The 21,267-nt window shown below is 40.7% G+C and overlaps 1 protein-coding gene across 19 annotated transcripts in view; it reads left to right on the top strand.

The window, feature by feature from the left end:
• Positions 1–21,267, top strand: part of RASGEF1A (RasGEF domain family member 1A) — a 278,684-nt gene that overhangs the window by 202,868 nt on the left and 54,549 nt on the right. Inside the window, exon 1 of one of the 19 annotated variants that reach the window (XM_065551766.1) lies at positions 1,367–1,524. The exons of 16 other annotated variants lie outside the window; for them this stretch is intronic. In XM_065551766.1, the coding sequence (XP_065407838.1) occupies positions 1,507–1,524 (18 nt within the window). In that variant the 5' untranslated portion in view covers positions 1,367–1,506. Of the gene's footprint in view, positions 1–1,366; positions 1,525–17,580; positions 17,813–21,267 lie in introns of those variants that run through there. 2 more of the 19 variants (XM_065551764.1, XM_065551769.1) reach the window with 2 other exon arrangements.

The raw sequence follows: 21,267 nt of genomic DNA, 5'->3' as shown, positions 1-21,267 counted from the left end.
ACATTAAGATAACATTTAGGATGGTACAGAAAGAATATTGAGCTATTTTGGGGGCACTGATTGCTGTGTGGAATAGACTGAAAATTGATGTTGCAGAATGGCAATAGCTCACTATGAAATTTCATATTTCTGAATCTTGCTCCTTACCATCTGTCCCTTTCTTTCCATCACCACAGCCAAATCTCTTGTTCAGTCTCTCACTATATCCTGACCTGGCTACCTCAATGTCCACATTTCTGGCCTCTCAAACACATATATTGCCACTAAAAGTAAATATTCCTTGTCCATTATTTTGAACACATCTTTCCTACTGACTCCTCATCCACTATCTACTGGTCACTTCCTTTAAGACATGATTGTAAATACATCCCTCCCTTCTTCTGCTCTCTTATCAAGCTTCAGGTTGACTGCTACCCCTCTCTGAAATCATCTGCAAACACTCCTCCCTATTCACTTTTAAATCTTTTTTGAAAGCCTACTTCTGCAGTGCTGCCCATAGTACGTCTTACTGATTTTTTATTCTGATTTCCTGACTTGTCCGCTTGTCTGTCCATCCATCTTTAGACTGTGAGCTCCTCCAGGCAGAGACCATCCATTCTTTATTAGCAGTAGTAGTTGTTATTCATATTACCATGGTGCCCAGGAGACCTAGTCATGGATCATGTTCCCATTCTGCTGGGCACTGTACAAACACAGAACGAACCAATGGTCCCTGCCCCAAAGAGCTTACAATCTATGTGTTTTTATTCAGATTCTGCTCTATTCTTGAATCTCTGTAAAGTGCTTAGCACATTAAGGACACTACCATGAGAAAAATAACAATAATGGTCAATTGATAATAATACCAGTGGGGTTCACAGTTACTGAATCTGGGTCCCTTGCACCCATAATTCCATGAGAAGTATTAAGCTTATTTCTGGGCACTTGGTTTTTCCTCAGTTAACAAGCAGAACCAAACTTTTGGGAAATCTACTGCTAAAAAGAGAAACGAGAATGATGGGAAAGATACAAACAGCCATGCTTCAGGGCATAAGCCAACTTCTCAGTACTCTGGGGTAGGAGGAAACCTTCTCTGGGGGCAAGTTATCCCATAACTGCCTATAGCTCTGAGCTACTGGTTGCTGTCTGAGACAGGTTACTGGATTAGATGGACCACTGATCCAATCCAGTATGGCAATTCTCATGTTCCCACAATGGTTAAGCACGCGTGGTTTCATTTTGTTTTACAATACAAGCACATTGCGACAGAATTGGAAGTTCCCAGTTACTACCCACAAAGTGCAGCATGTGATCTCTACGTGGTGGAAGCTTGTGGCTGTCACGGTTTCCTCCCACGCAATACTTTCAGTTTTTCTGGGCTATAATTATAGCGAAACAAACAAGGGCTCAAGTCAATCCCAAATACGCTTTGGGTATTTGAGAGATGAAATAAAACAAAAATCTATTTTGTGGCAGTAGATAGAAGGGACAGACACAACCAGTTGGGTTTCCTGATTACAAGAAGAAATGTTTCTTGAGACTCTGGTAAGTTTTACACAATGCTGTGCCTTTGTATTTTCTGTTGTCATATACTGCTATGGTTCTATGAGACAAATACAAAAAGAGTATACCAATGTGTTGCCATAGGTATACTCCCAACAGCGATGGCACAACAGCCATCATTTATCCAGTGAAGGAGATAGTGCAACATTCATATCGGATACCTTAATAGTGTATCATATCAAGTGCAATTAAAATCAGCGATGCAACTTTTTAATTCACCAGTTGTACCGGAGAGTCATCACACTGATGAAATGATGTGAAAGGCTGAATGGCAGAAGCTCTATGCAAAATTGCTGTAAAGAAATGGAAACCAAGTTTATTTTATGTTATGATTCTTATATATGTCTCTTTCTTGCTTGAAGTCAATATATTGTCTGGGTTACTATAAAAGATAGAAATACTGATCTGCAAGCTACAGTCACTGAGTGAGCTAGTACTTGGTTGTCCAATTAGGTGTGAAATTGTACATGATATACAGAGATGCCCTAGCTTCAAAATTCAGATTCAACTTTTGAACACCAGTGTGCCAGCAGTATTTGGATCCAGGTTTTGGAGTCTGTTCATTATAAAAATTGGAGCTATTTCCAAAATTTGTATCTTGATCTAGCTTCAGATTGCAAATCCTCCTCCTGGCCAAAGTTAGGGGTTCTTTTAGATCCAGGATTTTGGTCTGAACCTCTCTCTAGCATGATGCATCTGTGAGGTGGACAAATAAAGAGCAAAATTTCTAACTGGTAAGAAGCTGCAGGTTTAGCGCTGAATGTGGTCTCTTTCCCACAGCTCAGTGGGAGGTGGGGAGTTTTGCAATCATCTGGCTATTTAACCCAAGTAATAGGAAGAGTGATGTTTAATAAAACTGGGTTTGAGGAAGAACTGGCTGTTTAGCATTGCTGTACCTGAGTTTAAGTCTAAGTCACTCCATTGTGGTCTATACACACCTAGGGAATGAGAGAAAGAGGAAAGTGGATTTCTAAAGTACTGGAGGCTTTACAGTCATTAGTAATATGGCATTGAATTGCAATGAAATATCTTTTTTTGATAGACCATACAGCAAAATAATTGTTATTATTGTTTTCTGTACGATCAAATCATGGTAGTGATTGTTAGACTAAAAGTTAAGCCAGCCGGAATGTGAGAGTTGTAATTTTTCAGGCCTGTCAGGTTTAGCATCTGTGGAAGATGGCTGAGGAACATTATCAGTATAAAACTGTTATAACCAAGATGGTAGATCCAAGATGTCACATCCATCAACAAACAAAGCCTGCATTTCTGTTCTCAGCAATGAAGTCCACATCAGGAATACAAATACCGAGCCACTGGAGTGAGACAGAGTAGCAGTTTTTTCAGCCCAGTTTAGTTATGCTTTAAACTGATGGATGTGGACATAATTCATGTGAGTTATGTGATCCCTCAAGAAACCATTTGCAAATTAACTAATGAAATATTGTTTTGCTTGAAGCTTATTAAAGAGAGGCAGTGAAAAGTAGTAGCACATAACTACAAAGTCTGGAATGTAGCTTTCAAAAACCTGGACTTTACTGGCATGTCCATAATCCTCAGTGCACGGGTTATGTGGAGGAGTGGCAGAAAAGGGGGCTTAAGTATCACATTAAGAAAGGTAAAAAGACTCTACAGCCATGTAATTGCAGGATTAATAGGCAGAATAAGATGCTTTGCTCTACTATTTACATTTCCAGAGCAATTTATGAAAATCCTCACACAGAAAACCTCAGTAATTGAAAATGAAATTCCACAGCATGCTTCTAAGTTAAAGGACTTAGATGTAATTGCTCAAGAGTGAAGAGAAGGAACTGGTTAAACTTCTCAAGATAGTTGAAAGGTTATTCCCAGTCAAAGCAAAGGGAATAGAGGGTTTTCAGTAGGATGTGGTAGCTTCTTGAACTATATTTTTGCCATGGCAATAATTCTTCCTCAAAAAAGGCTCACAATTTCTGGGTATCCAGGAAATAATTTAAAAGTCCTTAAGACGTCTACATCACACATTGTTTTTGTTTTTTGGTTTGACACCAACATAGCTCCCACTCATCCTGAAGCGTGTATTGAAGGGGAAGGAGATGGGGAGATCATGAGAAGAAATTGGGTTACAGTTGGAGCATCATATTGCAGGAGCAATATTGGAGGCTGGGACAAGCTATTGGAAGAGGACAGCTCAAACAAAGGGTTTCTAAAATTGCAATAGTATGGAGAAGTTAGGATGATTAGAATTTTTCTCATTAGAAAAGACACAGACCTGCTGGTGATGTAAGTAAGTCTGAGCATAGTGAAAGTGGTCATCATATAAAAACTTCAGGAAGGCAACTGCCTCAAAAAGAGAAGGGCACAAAAACTAAGGAGAGACCACACACTACAAGAGCTTTGTCCTTATGTGTTGTATGGAACGGATTACTGAGGCAGCTACAGAGGCAACCACTCAGCAAATTCAGCCAGACACAAATTTAGAAGAAGAAAAAAAAAACATTACAGGGCACAAGAACTATCTAGGTAAGTAGATAAATCCTACAAGGCCACCCTTTCCACCTCCAGAAGTGTCACTAACTGGTAAAGCAGGTGATCTACTTGTATATGTTTCTAGAAAGGGGTAATTCAGAATAAAATATAAAGCCATTACAGGGAATCAAAGTGGAAGTGCTTTGGCTTGGAACACATATCTCATGTGCTAAAGCCCCACTACAAATGACCTGCTTTGGGGCAACAGTTTTATTATCTGGATATATGATATGTATCAAGTCTTGGTCTGCGTTCTAATCCATTGAACCAATTTCAAAACAATCTTAGTGCAATAGGAATTTTACTTTACTATCCGCTATAATGTACTGTAGCTGGCAGGCTGGGAGGTGTGAACACATAGATGCATATGCAGTTCTCCTGGAAATGCTTCAATTTTATATGCAGAGGGAGGGCTATTAAAGAATTCACTTGATGTTTGAAATGTAAGAAAAGGACCATTGGCTTTGACCCCTCATCTTAATGGAGCTGAGATTATCCTTTGCCTCTTACCCACATCTACAAACCACCGCACCATTTCCTAAGGACACCAAATCAACATCCTTGTCATAGCCTTCAGGAGTGTACCTACCAAAATGTACTGAGGTTTTGAGGTGACATGGCCTATTTTATTAAGTTTGCCACTATATTGATTAAATTAGGGCTGAGGACCATTTTCAGCTTGCTAACTGACCCATTGTGTCCCCTAGGAAATTCTGGAGAGTGGAAAGCATAACTGAAAATGAGTATAACAACAACAGATGTTCCAAAGATTTATGACTCAGGGGAATGATACAGATCATGTGACATGTACAGGGACTCATTTTACTAACTATGCCCCCTAGCACTTCAGTTTAGAAATTGACTAAGTTATTACATTCTCTTCTTGGTAGTAAGGGTTTTAGTATCTCAATAATATGAACATAAAAAGTCAAGCATTTTCTTCTTTGTCAAACACTTGAACATTTATTCCAACCCTGTTAATTTTGTTTAAAAAAATGCAGCTGCCCATCCCTTCCCCCAAGTTTAAAAAGAGGGTGAACCAAAGCTAGACACATTGCCCAGTGAGTTTTGTAGCATATCAAATGTCCTCCACATTATATTTGGTTTTAGCTGATACACTGCATTGATAGAGGTGTGCAAATGAGCTGTGAGGTCTGTAGTTTGTTCTAGAGATTACTAGCGAAAGGCCAATGCACCGGCTCAGCAGCTCACATTTCCAATAAACTTTGCTTCTAGCTGAAACTGAACACATTTCAGTGAAGCGGTACTCTGTGCTTTCAGAGCTATCAAATCCGTTACATAAAGGACCACTGTGAAGTGCTGAATATGTTCTTGCTTTAATCAGTTCAGAGAATAGAGATTTGTTTAAAATGTTTTTTTTCCCAATCACACAGGGGCTGCCCCTGTAAATACCATGAGTGGGCACACGTGAAATACCGGGAACACAAGCAACACATTCTGAAAATGTCAGCCCCCATCCATACACCTCTGCCTCCCACATGGCACTCCTACTCATTTGACATCACAAGAACTCAGTGCTAGGGCTTGGGGTGTTTTTTTCCCTTCCAAATGTCTCCCCCTCCTCCTTTTCTTCACACTACTGTACAAAGATGACAGCTGAGCAGTTAGTAATAAACCCTCATGTTTGTGTTAGGTAAACAATGGTACATCAGTCACACTCAGGAACATGGCCGTGACTGGATAGTGTGCTGTGCGACAGACTGGGAACCACGACGTCCAATGATGTGCCAGCCCTTTATGCATCAAAGGCTAAAGCAACATGAAGCAGAACAACAATTTTGCACGTTCCGTTTTAGTTTCACCAAACTGAATATTATACATAATCCTTGTTCTCCTGCTCCCCATACCTCATGGCAGAAAACCATGAGCATAATCTTTTAAAAGAAAAAATAGTGGGATTTAATTTTTATCTGCAATTTTATTATCCCCCATAAAAATACTCCCCCTTACTTTGGGTAGTGCCACTTTGATATTTCAGCTTATTTTCCTTTAGCAACTGTTTTACCCACTGTAGAAGCAGCTTGGAGGATATCTTTCCTTCACTTTGTTCTTACACAGGTCACATTCCTTTCATGTACAGGAAGGAGTGATCTCATTTCTTTATGCAATGCTAGCTTTAGTTTACTAATGAGAAATAGATAGCTGATAACTGTACTTAAGACTCTACAGGAAAAAGGCTTAAAAAAGGAAATACAGTAATTGATTGATGGATTCATTTCAATTAAACTTGCCTTAATTTTACGGCTATTTGGCAGAGATGCGTCTGTAGCCTTAGAGATTATTGTAGGCTCTGAAAAACTCAAATACTGTATCTTCTTTCTCAGTACAAATCCTGAGATATAGATGTATATTCTTGTCTCTCCAAGTTATTACCATTCAGACAATTTCAATTCAGAGCCAATAAGAGTAGCATCTTTTCTATCCAAAAGCTAAAGGTCACACCTTGAGAAAATTGACCTTTCGAGAAATGCCTGGAAATAAGTGAGGGCGTGGGGGACTGACTATTATGGTTTGTTTACCGGCTGTAAAAAATAGCTTTCCTTGTCAGCCACAAATATTAGGTTTTTCATTGGTATAAAGGCTCCAGGTGAGCTCGCCCGTGCAAGGCACTCAGCAGACCCTCTCTTGGATTCTGCACACTGTACTCTTCTATTGTGGAAATTATGCTCTATTTTGGTCACTTACCTGCTTCCCCATAAAGTTCTAACTAAACAGTTCTGCAGCTGTGGTTCTTATAACTATTTTATAAACCATGAAGTATCAAGGAAACCCCAGCCACAGGCCAACAAATGCAGAACACCACTTTCTCCGGAACAGCATGCACATGATTTTTAGTGTATTTATTTATACATACTTAAAATTGCCTAGGACAGAGGATTTCTAAAAATTTGGTCACATTAATGGAGAGCTTTTCATGGGGGAACTCATCCCTTCACAAGCATGGAACCTTTTTCTCCTCCCTTTGAGATGACAGAACTTCCTTGTGGCAAACATACATGGAGAAGTGTAGGATGTTTTATTGATGCAGTACATGGTTGAGAGCTGCTTCACAGGGAGCCAGCCTTGTCTTTTCGTCACTCTTTTGTCCAAAAAGCTGCTTCCTGACACCTTGAGGAACCAAGTGACACCACACACTGCCTAAAAAAACCAGATGGGATGTGGTAGTCAGTGGACCAAATCTCAAGTTCACAACCAAAGGTTTGGGGGTGACAGAGGTAAGAGGAGGCGCAGTAGAGCTCCCCTTACAGATCTGCCCAACAGGTTCTAAAGAGAAAATATATGGGATCAAATGACTGTACAGATGGTAGTTATGATGTGTACCATCTTGTTAGCAGAATGTTTATTATGTCAATTGCCATACTTTTAAATTATAAAAGGTATTGACTGTCACACTACCCAGGAGATAAACCTATAGGTTCCCCTAGGATTCCAGCCAGGCAATCTAGTTATACCCACTTATTTAGAGGGAGATGTGGCAGATATTGCAACCCCATTGAATCACTTAGGTGGTAAACACTTCCAAAGAGGTACCACATTTTGGGGAGGCTTACATACGCTGGTTCAAACTGGGATTTCCAGAGGCCAACAGACAAATAAAGGGTTTTAGGCATAAAAAGGCTGTGTTTAATCTGATCAGGGCCTTGATTTCGGATCCAGCAAACATACAAGACCTTATGTTCAAAGGGGGGGGGCCTAACCCTTGCAGAAGGGTTGGAAAGTCTTTTGTCTGCTAAAACAACGAAGAGTCTGGTGGCACCTTAAAGACTAACAGATTTATCTGGACATAAGCTTTTGTGGGTAAAAAGAAAACACTTCTTCAGATGCATGGAGTGAAAATTACAGAAGCCAGCATAAATATATATTGGCATATGAAGAGAAGGGAGTAACCTTGAAAATGGAGAACCAATGTTGAAGGCCAATTTAGTTAGGGTGAATGTGGTCCACTCCCAATAACTAATGAGGGAGGTGTCAATACCAAGAGAGGGGAAATTGCTTTTGTAGTGAGCCCTGTTCAAGTCCCTATTCAAGCCCAAATTGCTGGTGTTACGTTTGCAAATGAATTGTAGTCCGCAGTTTCTCTTTTAAGTCTGTTTTTGAAGTTTTTTGGTTGAAGAATGGCTACTTTTAAATCTGCTATTGAGTGTCCGGGGAGATTGAAGTGTTTTCCTACTGGCTTTTGTATGTTACCATTCCTGATGTCTGATTTGTGTCCATTTATCCTTTTACATAGAGACCGTCCGCTTTGGCCAATGTACATGGCAGAAGGGCATTGCTGGCACATGATGGCATATATCACATTAGTAGATGTGCAGGTGAATGAGCCTCTGGTGGTGGGCCTGGGTCCTATGATGGTGTCGCTAGAGTAGATATGGGACAGAGAAGGCAACGGGATTTGTTACAGTGATTGGTTCCTGGGGTTAGTGTTCCGTGGTGTGTAGTTGCTGGTGAGTATTTGCTTCAGGTTGGGGGGCTGTCTGTAAGCAAGGATTGGCCTGCCTCCCAAGGCCTGTGAGACTGGGGATCGTTTTCCAGGATAGGTTGTAGATTGTTGATGATGCACTGGAGAGGTTTTATCTGGGGGCTGTACATGATGACCAGTAGTGTTCTGTTATTTTCCTTGTTGGGCCTGTCCTGTAGTAAGTGACAAACATGGCTACTCCTCTGATATTTTGTCTTCTAGGGGCTCATCAGAATAGTGGGTTACTCTGGTAGGCTTTTAGCAAATGTATAAAAACTTTTATGGGTTTTTATGAGCTTTCTCTGTAATGCTTTTACCTTAAGAATAAATGTGCTTGTTTAGAAAGAGCTGTGCGGTAACTTGTAATTGCTGGCAATACATTCTTCATAGCTCTTGGAGAGAGAGCAACACACAGGCTCTGGACATGAGGCAGATTGGCTTGTGAGGATATCGCAGCATAAGGCAGGGAGCTGTGCAGCGTTAAAACCCTGGTCAAGAGGGTGAAAGACAGGTCTCCACCCGAAAGTAGTAACTTCTGGTAGCCAGAAACCTTAAATGGGTGGCCTCAAAGGACCATGAAGTGGGAACAGAGCAGTTACTCTAAAACTAAGAGTTTATCACACTTTCTAGATTTTCTCTGGTTTCATTTTCTCACTCCCATCTCTTCTGTTCCTCTTTTCCGCAACCCCATGCTCTTCTGTCATGTGGTCCACTACTACTTCTCTCCCCCTGCACATACTTTCCCTTCTGCTTTGTTCCCTTTTCCTCTACTAACCTAGACAAGCTCCCCAGCCAGCAGCAGTCCTAGAGGCCTATAGAAACAAGGACCCAACCCAACAAGTCTCCAGGCTCTTTGTCAAGGGAACTTGTAACCAGGGACAAGCCCAATCTCTGGAGGCCACCTGGGAGTCTGTGTAGTCTTATGACTACAGTTTTAGGACCACTATTTTAGAAGAAAACATCTTAATTATGATGTTTTAATTACTGGAACGATTGTTTTCACTTGATGAATTTAAGGTCTTATGCAGCAAAGATTAAGGAGACAAGAAGTTTTCCTAACACATTGCATTCCTTCTTGCAAACTTCAGAACAAGACCAGAGAGAGAGCACACATGCATATGTTAAAGAAGGCATCATATGACTTTGGTGTAAGAGTGGATTCCTTGTTTCCACTCGCCTCCATGCTGACAGCCTGAGCCAGAGAGGTCAGGGTGTAAATGGACATGAAGACTGAATTGCTCTTTCACCCGCAGAGGAGGTTTCTCCAGGTCAGGGTTGAGGAATACTGGTGGGGCAGGTGAGAAGACATTTGCAACTGTCAGTGTCTGCAGTACTGGTATTTCTATTAATGAACAGAGGTTTTAAATCTCTAGAGCTCTCAACCTGGCACCTTTCATAGCATTAAAAACGGAAAGAACAGATGAGGGGGGAAGTGTTTACCTTTGACTGAAATGCATTTAAAAGTTGAGATAACTGAATCTCCAGAGGAAGAAAGTAGGTTAGGAAACTTGGTCAATGAAAAGCATGGGGCTTGGAGAAGAATTCTACTATATTATGCTTTACCAGCCCTTTAATATCATACGGTACATTTCCTACAAAGCCAAAATATGTGGGTTGATGGCTAGTAACCAAAGGTTGCACTCTCATGATGCACTTATGGGATACCATGCCATTAGCAGAAAATTTACACGCAATATATCATTATTTATATTCTGAATCAGATTACCGCAATATAGTTTTTTTCAAAGATTTGATTACAAAAAAACCCAGCTAAATATGTCAAAAATGAATCAGATTTTCTAATATGTATTTTATTTTTTAAGAGAAACAGAACCTTAAAAAAAATACAATTTAACTAGCTATCCAAAGGGAAAGGACCTAGGAGTATTCAGGCTATGCTTAGTCTATCTAAAACCTAATTTGCTTTCTGTGATTGTATTCCTTTAATATCAGCATGGGTATTAGCCCTCCCACACTGACCAGAATAGGAAATGAGAAATACTCATTCTTTATGTGACTAATGGACTGTCTTCCAAATTGCAGAATGCATTGTTTTACTATAAAGCAAAGTAGCTTAACCCTAAAATGACCAGTATAAAGTTCTCAATTACACAAAACAGTTTTATTTTAAATACTCCATAGCTTGCTCCAGTCCAACCAGAATTATTGTATGGCTTCTTTTTGTTGTTCTATATTCAAATGTTGTTCTGTATTCAAATGTTCGGCAGCAGGCTGGTGTTTAGAGTAGTGTCATTTATCACAAACTGTGGATGTCCCACAAATGGAGCAGTTAATTACTGTACGCTGGCCCTACAGCAGGGGAATGAGGAGGGTAAAGGAGGTTAACCAGACAGACTGACCCACCCTTCCAACTGGTATTCATCTCTGAGGGATCCACACTCATCCTTGTCAGCAAACAGACACTGCAGCAGAGGTTGTGGAATGAGCACTCTGTTAGACAAAACAAGGTCCCTCCCTCCCTTCTGGAACAGTCCTATAGAATTTAATAGGAATTAAACCCTTAGGACTCTGTATTCTAAGAAGCTACAGAATTTAATAAAGAGGCTATAGTCTCTGTATAGGATATTTGAGCCATCTAATAGAATTCTGCACCCAATAATATTTTATTTTCAGTTCTGTAGGATAGTTCAAAGAAAAAAAGAAAAGGCATATAGCGTGGGGAGAGGGGAGAACCACATTCTAGAGGACAGATCCTGTCCTCATTGAGTAACTGTGCCATTCCAACAGTGCAAAGCTCCCTAAAATTAGCTCATCCAGCCACACAAGGTAGGATTTCCCCATCCATGGGGGATCTTCAGGTGATGTAGACACACTATAGGAGTTCCTCCTGGGGAGGGGGTATAGTGGGTGGAAGTGGGCATGGCAGGGCATCCTTATCCATGGCTGCTACAATGCCCTTTTGGAGACATGGAAATCACGCGCAGATTAGAGCAGCCTTCAGGTTTCTCTAACTTATTCTAAGGGGCTAGACCATGTAGAGCAGCTCCAGGACTTGGAGAACATACCCACCTTTGTACTACCCCACCTTCAGATGTTTAGAATGCTTTTTGGCTCCAGCTAAAAATCTGACCCTGAAGAGTTATTTTACTTTACATTCTATAGGCCTTTTCCCTAGGATGGAGGAGTTCTGACTCCTACATTCATATTCACTGAGAGAAGAAAATGCCACCCCTTTCCATTTTTCATTCTTTCCAGGGTGAAGAGGATGAATGAGGGAGCACAAAAATAATACTAATAAATTGCTTGAATTTAAAGATTGGACTATAAGCATTGAAAGCCTTGCCTCTTACAAACAATAGTCAATGTGACTGATAGTCCAGGAAGCACATTAAGGAAGTATAATAGGTTTCCCTGTGGACAGAGGAAAGCTGTTAGTTTGCAGGGAAGAATCTGCTCTTTGAATGAGACAAATGAAACTCCTCCTGTGTTTTAAAGAAAAACAAATATCCCTCACTGGAGCTAGATCTCTCTATAAAAAATGTTTTTTTCCCATTCCAATCACAAACTAAACAGAAGCATTTAACAAATAAATAAACAAACATTGTGTATTCCTTCAAGAGGATATGAAAAAGGGATGCATGGATTTTAAAGAGTTATAACTATATGGACACAGGAATCGCATGATTTAGCTCTGTGAAAGTGACAGAGATGTTTATACAGGCCCAATCCTCTTTCGCGAAACATCTCTGCATGTCAATGGGGCTGATCAGCACTTTGCAGTGTCAAGCCTTATATCGAAAGATGATTCACTTTTCAAAAGTTACGCACTGCAGAATGACTCCTCCTTGTTAGCTGGTTTTGTGGAGGGATAGACAGAGGGAGCTCAAAGGAACTGACCATCACAAACTTTGCCATCTTGCCTTCTCCAACACATAGCAACGTACACATATACACACATACATTCCATGCGTTGTACCAAACGAAGACACTTCACTGCAGACGCTTCCCCTTGGGGAGAAGATGAGAGAACAAACCACATGTTACAGATGTGTAGCCATATTGCTTAATCCACTGCTTCAAGGTGCTCAGATATTATAATATAACAACCTGTATATAATAGACTAGAATTGGAAAAAGAAGGATGAATAGCTTCCTTAACCACAAAGATAAAGTCTCAGAGATTCTTTGATGTGTGATAGATTATCCTACCTACTTGTTGCTTTCCCACCACACTTCAGATCAAGTAACAATCATCTGGCATTTGATAGTCAGCCTGATATTGTCCTTCAATTTTTAGGTTAGAAAAAAAATAGAAAAGATTGTTGTTGGTGGTTTTTAAAGGATAAGGAAAAGCCACACAGGTCCATAGTGAATTTAGAGACTATCTCATTTTAATAGTAAAACAGCACAAAAATAAATAACCCTTTTTGAGCAATGCTTTAATTATCAGGCTTTCCCCTTTGCTGGTGGCTTTTCGTAGGATGGCTCCTTTAAAAACCTTTGCTTTCCTTTCTGTTCCCATGACACCTTTCCTTTCACCTCAAGTTTAGCATTTCTTTTCTGACTGTGGTCACCGATTAATGCCCTGACCTTTGACCTACTAACCCCTACAATAAAAAACAGAAGACTGATGTTGTCAGTGTCCAAACTGTAAATAAGATCTTTCCTGTGTGGTGCTATTAGGTCTTCAGGATTTATGTGAAAAAAATATGGTCCCTTCCCTCCCCCAGCCATTTCCTTAGTTTTCAAACTGTAAACAAGTGACTAGATAGCTGATTGAACACAACTTTAAATAATCCAGAGTAACATTATTTACTTGGTTCTGATCAAGACCCAAAGCAGCCAGCTGAACAGTAAACAGGCTGCTGGTCAACTCTAAATGAATAAGAATATAGTAAAGCCAGATATAAAGTAGTTTAGCCTCTGTAATAGACTTCAATAGCAGACCTTCTCCCTCTCCATTACAAAATCGAAATAGAAAAGCATCTCTTAAATAACCTTCCCTTCTGTGGACGGCTTCAGGGAACCATTCACAGTCAATCAAGCCTTGCAATGCTCCAGAGCCGTCTGCCGTGTACCCAGAGCAGCTTTGCTCATCCTCAGGAGCCCCGGTTACGCCTGTTAGTTTTGCTCTTCACGTCAAACCTAACGAGAAAATGCTGAAAACAAATCACTTTGCTTCGCCATGGTAGCTTGAAGAACTCAAAGCTTCCAAGAGTGAGAAGCCAGGAGAGATGATAAAAATGGGAGGTGACTGGGGGGAAAGGAAAGAATATCTAGTGATTAGGGAGCCCGGACACCTGGGTTCTAATCCCAGCTCTGCCACTCACATTATGTGACCCAAGGCAATCCTTTCACCTCTCTGTGCCACAACATAAAGAGAGGAAATTGTAAACTCTCTAGGGCAGGGGCTAGTTTTTGTTATACTCTTGTACAGTGTCTAGCACAATGGGGCCATTAGGCGGTACTGCAGTACAAACAATAATGAGTAATACCACCACCACCTCACAGGCGGGTTGTGAGAATCAGCTTTGAGCTCAAGCAGCACCTTAAAAGTACACAAGAACATTAGTTAGATTCCAAAGGGATGGTTGTGTCAAAATAGGAATTACCATCTTAAAGACTCTGATTTCTTGTTTTTCTAAGAGTATTTGAAGGGCAGAGACCATGGAGGTAGCACCTGAAAATTACATATGTTGTATTCCCAATCAGATGAGAAGAAAACATTTCTATTTCTAGAATAAGGCTTGGTAGTGGAAGCTGAAGCTGACTGGGGAGGGCAAATGGACATGCATACTCAGAGCCAATTTTCAGCAGATGGTAAAGATAATAAGCTGATTCCAAGGAGGGCAGGAAGTGACTACCTTGGCTGATCTGTGGAGCTCCCATTGAAAATAATCAAATGAGGACAATCATAGAAGCAGCTACACAGGTTCTCAGACTGCTAAAGGAGTCTAAAGTTGAGGTTCATGCTATCACCTCTGCTGCTTGTCCAGCCAGTGTGCCACACGGAACCTCTCAGCCGGGGAACATGTTTGGATGAAAAACTGCTAAGCTGTTACTTGGTGTCAAGGCTGCTTCCCCACTCTGAACTTTAGGGTACAGATGTGGGGGCCTGCATGAAAACTTCTAAGCTTAACTACCAGCTTAGATCTGGTCCGCTGCCACCACTCCCAATGTGCTAATTCCCTTCCCTGGGTAGCCTTGAGAGACTCTTCACCAATTCCCTGGTGAATACAGATCCAAACCCCTTGGATCTTAAAACAAGAAGAAATTAACCATCCCCCTCCTTTCTCCCACCAACTCCTGGTGGATCAAGATCCAAACCCCTTGGATTTAAAACAAGGAAAATCAATCTTAAAAAGAAAGCTTTTAATTAAAGAAAAAGGTGAAAATCATCTCTGTAAAATCAGGATGGAAAATAACTTTACAGGGTAATCAAACTTAAAGAGCCCAGAGGACCCCCCTCTAGCCTTAGGTTCAAAGTTACAGCAAACAGAGATAAACACTCTAGCAAAAAGGTACATTTACAAGTTGAGAAAATAAAGATAAAACTAACACGCCTTGCCTGGCTGTTTACTTACAAGTTTGAAATATGAGAGACTTTTTCAGAAAGATTTGGAGAGCCTGGATTGATGTCTGGTCCCTCTTGGTCCCAAGAGCAAACAACCACCAAAACAAAGAGCACAACCAAAAGCCTTCCCCCCACCAAGATTTGAAAGTATCTTGTCCCCTTATTGGTCCTTTGGGTCAGATGTCAGCCAGGTTACCTGAGCTTCTTAACCCTTTACAGGTAAAAGGATTTTGGAGTCTCTGGCCAGGAGGGATTTTATAGTATTGTACACAGGAGGGCTGTTACCCTTCCCTTTATAGTTATGACACTTGGCCACACAGCACACACAAACACTATCAGTGCCTCCTCTACTGAACTTGTTCTACAGCATCACCGCAGAATGCAGAAACAGCTCAAAGCAGAGACTGAGCCAGGGCAAGCCTGATACCCATTTAATCAGAGCTAAGCTATCTAGAAGCAGTGTAACCACTGCAATGGGTCAATCTGAGATAAATAAGGGCAATGCTCTTGAACCCCACTAAAGATCCAATTTTCCATCCATCCTCCTCCAGAGACCCAGCTGTTTTCAAGCCTATGTCAAATTGTTTTAGAGACAAGAAAATAACTTGTAGCCAACAGCACGCACCGAACTTGCACTTCTAACCCTAACTTCAATAAAATTAGTATCCCGCCTCCCCAACCCTTACGTAGGGAAGGATACTGATTCAGGCCCTGATCCTGAGAAGTTGGAGTGCTCAGTTTCAGGGGCATCAATGATCAGAGTCTTAGGGAATTGGAGCATTTGTGACTAAAATGGCAAAACTTTTATGGAGAAGGGGTAATTCTGCCAAAACTGCAATCACTTGTTATTCAAGAATTCTGGGTGATTCCCAAATCTGGTTCTTTGTTTATTTCAGTTAAGCACAATGACCCCTGGGCATATGTGCAATTGACATAAAACAACAATAAATAAAGCCCAGTGGCCAAAAGTTGAGATGCCTTCCACATCAACATATTGCAGTGCCTCTGTCCCCAATGATCTGCTGAACATTCACCACCACCAAATGCTCTTCAGTGGAAGAAGAGAGCCCTTGAATTGGGACTCAAAGACCAGGCTCTAACAAGCCAATAGAAAAGCTAATTCCATTGGTTGAGACTTCTTCAAAAAAATGTCCTATCTTTAAGCACCTATCAAAATTAACCTGATGGGCAGCTAGCTTGAGTACTAGAAGCAAAGTCCATCATCAATGTAAACCACACTCATGACATAGCAGCATCTCACAGGTTTTAAAAAAAACCCACACACCTAAAAAACAGCCACTCTCAGTTTCTCTCTGTACTTTGCCCAGGCAGAGATTTGTGTGTTTCCCTCAGTATGTGGTTGTGGCAGGAAAGCAGGTATTTTGCTCTAAAGATTGTGAAGTTTGCTGGTGGCACTGCTACTAGTAATCCACCCACAGAACTGCCACCAGCCAATTGTGTTCCTTGGGCAGAAGCCCCACTAGAAGTTAGTTATATACTGCACAATTAAAGAGAAAATAGGCTGTTGCTGTCCTTCCTGTAATTGTTTCCATTGACTCTGACCCCCTTCAAGACCCCGTGGCATAGAGTATCCAATTTATTTTTGAAATCACTCACTGTACACTGTGCCACTCTCTTCATTTAAGTAGCAACTCCTTTAAAAACATGTGGCCGGAAGGTGCACTTATTTCTGTGGTTTTAAGTGCATTGCTTGCATATGGCACAGAGCTGTGAGATAATTTTATAGTGAAATCCAAAACAGGCATTATGTTTTATTACAAACCTGAAACTTGTGCTAGGTTCATAAGATTTTCATCTTACTGGGGCTAATTTTCAGGTGTCAGGGAAGATTTGATTATTGGAAGTGGCAAGTGTGTAAAACTCAGTGGTTTGGGTCAAGCCAGGTAAGAGCACCTGTGTTGGTGCAGTTCCGTATTCAGCTTTTGGAGTTCATTCCAACCCCTGCAAACTCAAAGCAAAACTCTGTGGGTGTGAACCAAGAGGAGCGGTTTGAGTGAAAAGCCTAAGAATGGAAACTACTGAGTTGTTTGAGAACCAAAACCAGAGTCTGAGTCCCCAAAGCACATGCACCTGACAAACATGATGCAATTTTTTTTCTTTTTTATATATATCTTATTTTAAACCTACCTAGTTTGTTCAAAGAGGCTCCCCTTCCATTTCCACACAGCCCTGTCCATCCAAAACAAAATCCCCACTAACAAGTCTAGATGCCACAAGGCATCTTCTAATGAGCAAATAAAGATTAGAAACTCATGGTTCTACACCCTCAATGGCAGGGAAATTACTTGTTTTATATTTGATTTTTGAAGAGATGAAAGGAAGAAAGAGAAAAAGCAATAGGATGATGGCCACAGGGGGAAAACTTGAGATGATGGCCACAGGGGGGAAAACTCTGTAAGTTGTATGGCTCAGGCAAGCTTCAGGAAGTGCTGAAAGATTTCAGAAGGTGGACAGATTCCATTCTCATTAATGAAGGGGCCCCTGACTCCAGAGCCACTGAACACACACCAAGAGCAAAGGCATTATTCAGCTCTCTGGCTTGATTGAAAGCATGAGCCTGTTATTTACAAGCTGTTGATAGCTTTCCTTTAATAAGAAGTTACTGGGGAGCGTGCAGGGAAGGGGGAGCTAAGGATGGGTAGCAAAAACTCCAGCCCCTGAAAATAGGGGCTTCTTCAACAGGATTTGCAGGACATATCCTTGGGATGCATTAAACAGCCTGGAAGGTAAGTGGTGATTTTTTTAAAATGATTGTTTCATAGACACATGAAATCTTGTATGTCTCTCCTATTCCCCTCCTCCTCCTCATTTTCAAGCAGGGGTCAGGTGCTAGCAGAATAAATGCTTTTAACACTGGTTTGCAAACTGGCCGTGACTGGATGCCATCTATTTTTAGGAAATGGAGGGGGAAAATACTTACTTAAATAAATAAAACCTGACTGTCTGGGCTGCAATATGCAGAAACTGCTGCTACATGCTGCTTGGCTGTTCTGACTACACTCAGCCCTGAGTACTGCCGAGACTGTGTGTGGGCTGCAAATGTTATTCCCTTAGCCATTTGCAATTGAAAATTGACGGGGGATGATTATTAAAGGTATATAAAGCAAATAAGGTATGGGCATTTGCCATAGCAATGCAGGGATCCTCTGACAAGTGACTAGGAATTGGAATACTTGACTATGTCTCTCTCAGCTTTGAGCACTGCAACCCTTGCTAAGTCTGTAGGTTAAGAAGACCAAATAGGCTTTTTTTGTTTGTTTGAGCTTTCACTAGAAAGGTAGTCCAGACAATATTATACATACAGACATTCTTTGGATATATATTACACACACCTTTCGTGTGTACTCAGTTGTAGAACAGCTGAAACATAGCAACAGTCCCTTGGTGTGCATGATGCATTAAAGGGAAAGCACCTTTGACAGAACTCGAGTTCAAACGGACTCCTTTCCGCTTTGCAGTCCACTGCAATTAGACTTCACGTATTATTATCCAAATTGGAGGGGAGGGGGCATGGATCCCTATATTGTATTTAAGACTTTTTAAGCGTCAGAAAATAATAATAGCAGTGCAAATTCACTTCCTTTAGAAAGATATTTACCTCTTGATCCTAGTTGGTTTGAAATGGATGAATTGTTTATTCTTAAAGCCTTACCATGATTAAGTGGTGCAGTTAAAGCTAGTGTCATCATCACATTTGTAGCCAGACCTTTTGAAACCAGCTCCTTTAGTCTATGGTCTACTTTACAGGGGGAGAATTGCAGGAAAGACCATCCTCCCATCCCAATGTCCTTCAATAGTTGGTTATCAAACTATTGCATTCTACCAAGCACCAGCCAAAGGAGCTCAGACCACAGTTTGAGGACCTGAAAGCAGCCACTAGCTCATATCTTCTTTAATTACAATACAACTGGGTGTATTGACAACGGCAATGGTGTGAGATTCATAGGCCATACAATTTGCTTTACCTGTAATGTGACTATATTATTTATCACAGTTAGGTTACCATTACCCCTCCCCCCCCCACACACACAAACCCCTTTTGGTGGTGGTCCTGATCTCATTCTAAAGGCTCTGTGAATGTGCATGTGAAAAAAATGCAGTTATATTCACATACCCTCCAAACAGTTCCTCCACTACTCTTTAGGGCTCCCTATGAGTACCAATGTGCATCCAGGTGGAGCCACATGCAGGATCTAGACCTAACCCTGATAAAAGCCCATGAAGCACATAAATATCCATTTTACAGCTGGACAACTGCTGGCACGGATCAGCCTGAGCCAAAGTTTTCAAGAGCGGCCAGTAATTTTGAAGGACCAACATGAGACACACAGGGCTGGATTTTCAGAGCCATTGGGCATCTGCAAATCCCATTGTCCTCAGCACTTCTGAAAAATCCAGCCAAATTGCTCTCAAGTTGGCCATCAAAAAAACCAAGGTATGCAAAAAAATGATAAATGACCTCTTTTGAAAACATGGGGCTAAGTAACTTGTCTAGTGGCACAGTGAAGCTGATTGCAGAGCCAGCGTACAACCCAGAAGCCCAGTTTCTCAGTGCTTACTGCACCGGGACCACATTTCCTGTCCCAGGTATTATGTTTGAATCTTAAAAGCCTGGCCAGGAATGGAGATGACAAGAAGCTCCTCCCCTTGTGAAATTATGAAAACTTAACTTTTCTTTCCATGTTTTAGTTTTTCTAGTGCCAGGCACTACAGAAATATTTAATCCAAACAGCAATAGGTTTTGTTCTGTTCTAGCTAGTCACATTTCCTGGGACTCAAGAGAGTTGATAACCTTGGCTGCTTATCTAAGAAAGACAAGTTGAGTGGGTGGTACTGAGGCAAGCTGCCTGTCTATCCAAGAATGGGTTAAGTAGTTGTTGGGGGGGGACTCAGCACTATCTCAAAATTCTTCATTGGAAACATACAAATGAAAAGAAACAGAAAGGGGGGGTGGTAATGCTATGCTACACTCTTATAGGCAAGCGAGTAGATTTATAGTTGACTGGCTGTTAGCACTTAGATCTTATTGAAGTCAATCAATTTGTGATTCTGGTTGCAGCTGTATTTTGCTAGTGCTTCATCTGCAGAGTGGGAGATATTAACAGCCTGCACTTCTAACAGCTTTGTCTATTAACTCATAAGTTAAGCAGAGACAGCCTGATCATCATCTGAATGGGAGACCACCAAGGTGAAGCTAAATTCTTCATGTGCTAGTGATTTAAGGCTCAGTCTTGGAATGTGCTGAGCACGCTGTGGCCCCAATCCATTAATGTACTTAAGTACATACTTAATTTAAGCAAGTGGATAGTCCCATTGTCAGGGTTTACATGCACTAATTTAATAAAAAAAAAACCCACAAGATTTTAAATTTCCCATTGCTCAGCACTTCAGTAGCTCTGCTCATCTATCCTAAAAGTTAAGCATGTACAGGATCAGACCATAAAGGTCAAATGTTGTTATCTCACCACCCAGGGATAGAGTTGACATGAAGATGAAGCTGTTGTATTGGAGCTGCATAAACAGTGAAAATCATCAACTTTGAACTTGAAAAGGTTGTTGATATGGCTTATTAAAAACATCTATTAGATCATTTTAGTTCTTAATGTGTGACAGTATTTAATATACACTTATTTTCTCTATCATTTTCATACCGGTTTATTTAATACTGGTTTATTATTGTAGGTTTGCTAATAAGTTGTTGTTTTTTTGTTTGTTTATTTTTATTTTCAGAAGAGGATTAAAGTATTTGTTGAGTTGGTTTCACCCACATAGAATTGCAGTCTTGGTTCCAAATTCCATTTGATTTACAAGAAGATGTGCGCCTTTATAAAAAATAATAATAAAAAAAAAAAAAAAACACAGCTCCCTCCCAGGAACTCAGTGTCTTTCAATGAAAATCAGCCTCAAGAACAAGATGAACTTTAGGGCCCTAGGCATGTCCATGAACTGTGCAAATACCTATAGCCAGTGAGTGAGATTTTTCAAAGCCCCAAATAGCATTTAGGTTCCTAATTCCCATTGAAAACCAATTTGTCAGTTTCACTGGGAGTTAGGCACTTAGCTGCTATTTTGGACTACCAATCTGGTAAGTGACCTCTTAACTAAAGACATTCATTTTTAAAATTGAAATCAAACAGCTTTCCACCCATCAACTCTGGATACTAATTTGATAGCTTCCTCA

The sequence above is a fragment of the Chrysemys picta genome, chromosome 7 (genome assembly GCF_011386835.1).
Source record: "Chrysemys picta bellii isolate R12L10 chromosome 7, ASM1138683v2, whole genome shotgun sequence".
In the NCBI taxonomy this organism is placed as follows: domain Eukaryota; kingdom Metazoa; phylum Chordata; order Testudines; family Emydidae; genus Chrysemys; species Chrysemys picta.
Note: the sequence above shows the minus strand (reverse complement) of the source record. Positions and strands in the feature narration are given on the sequence as shown.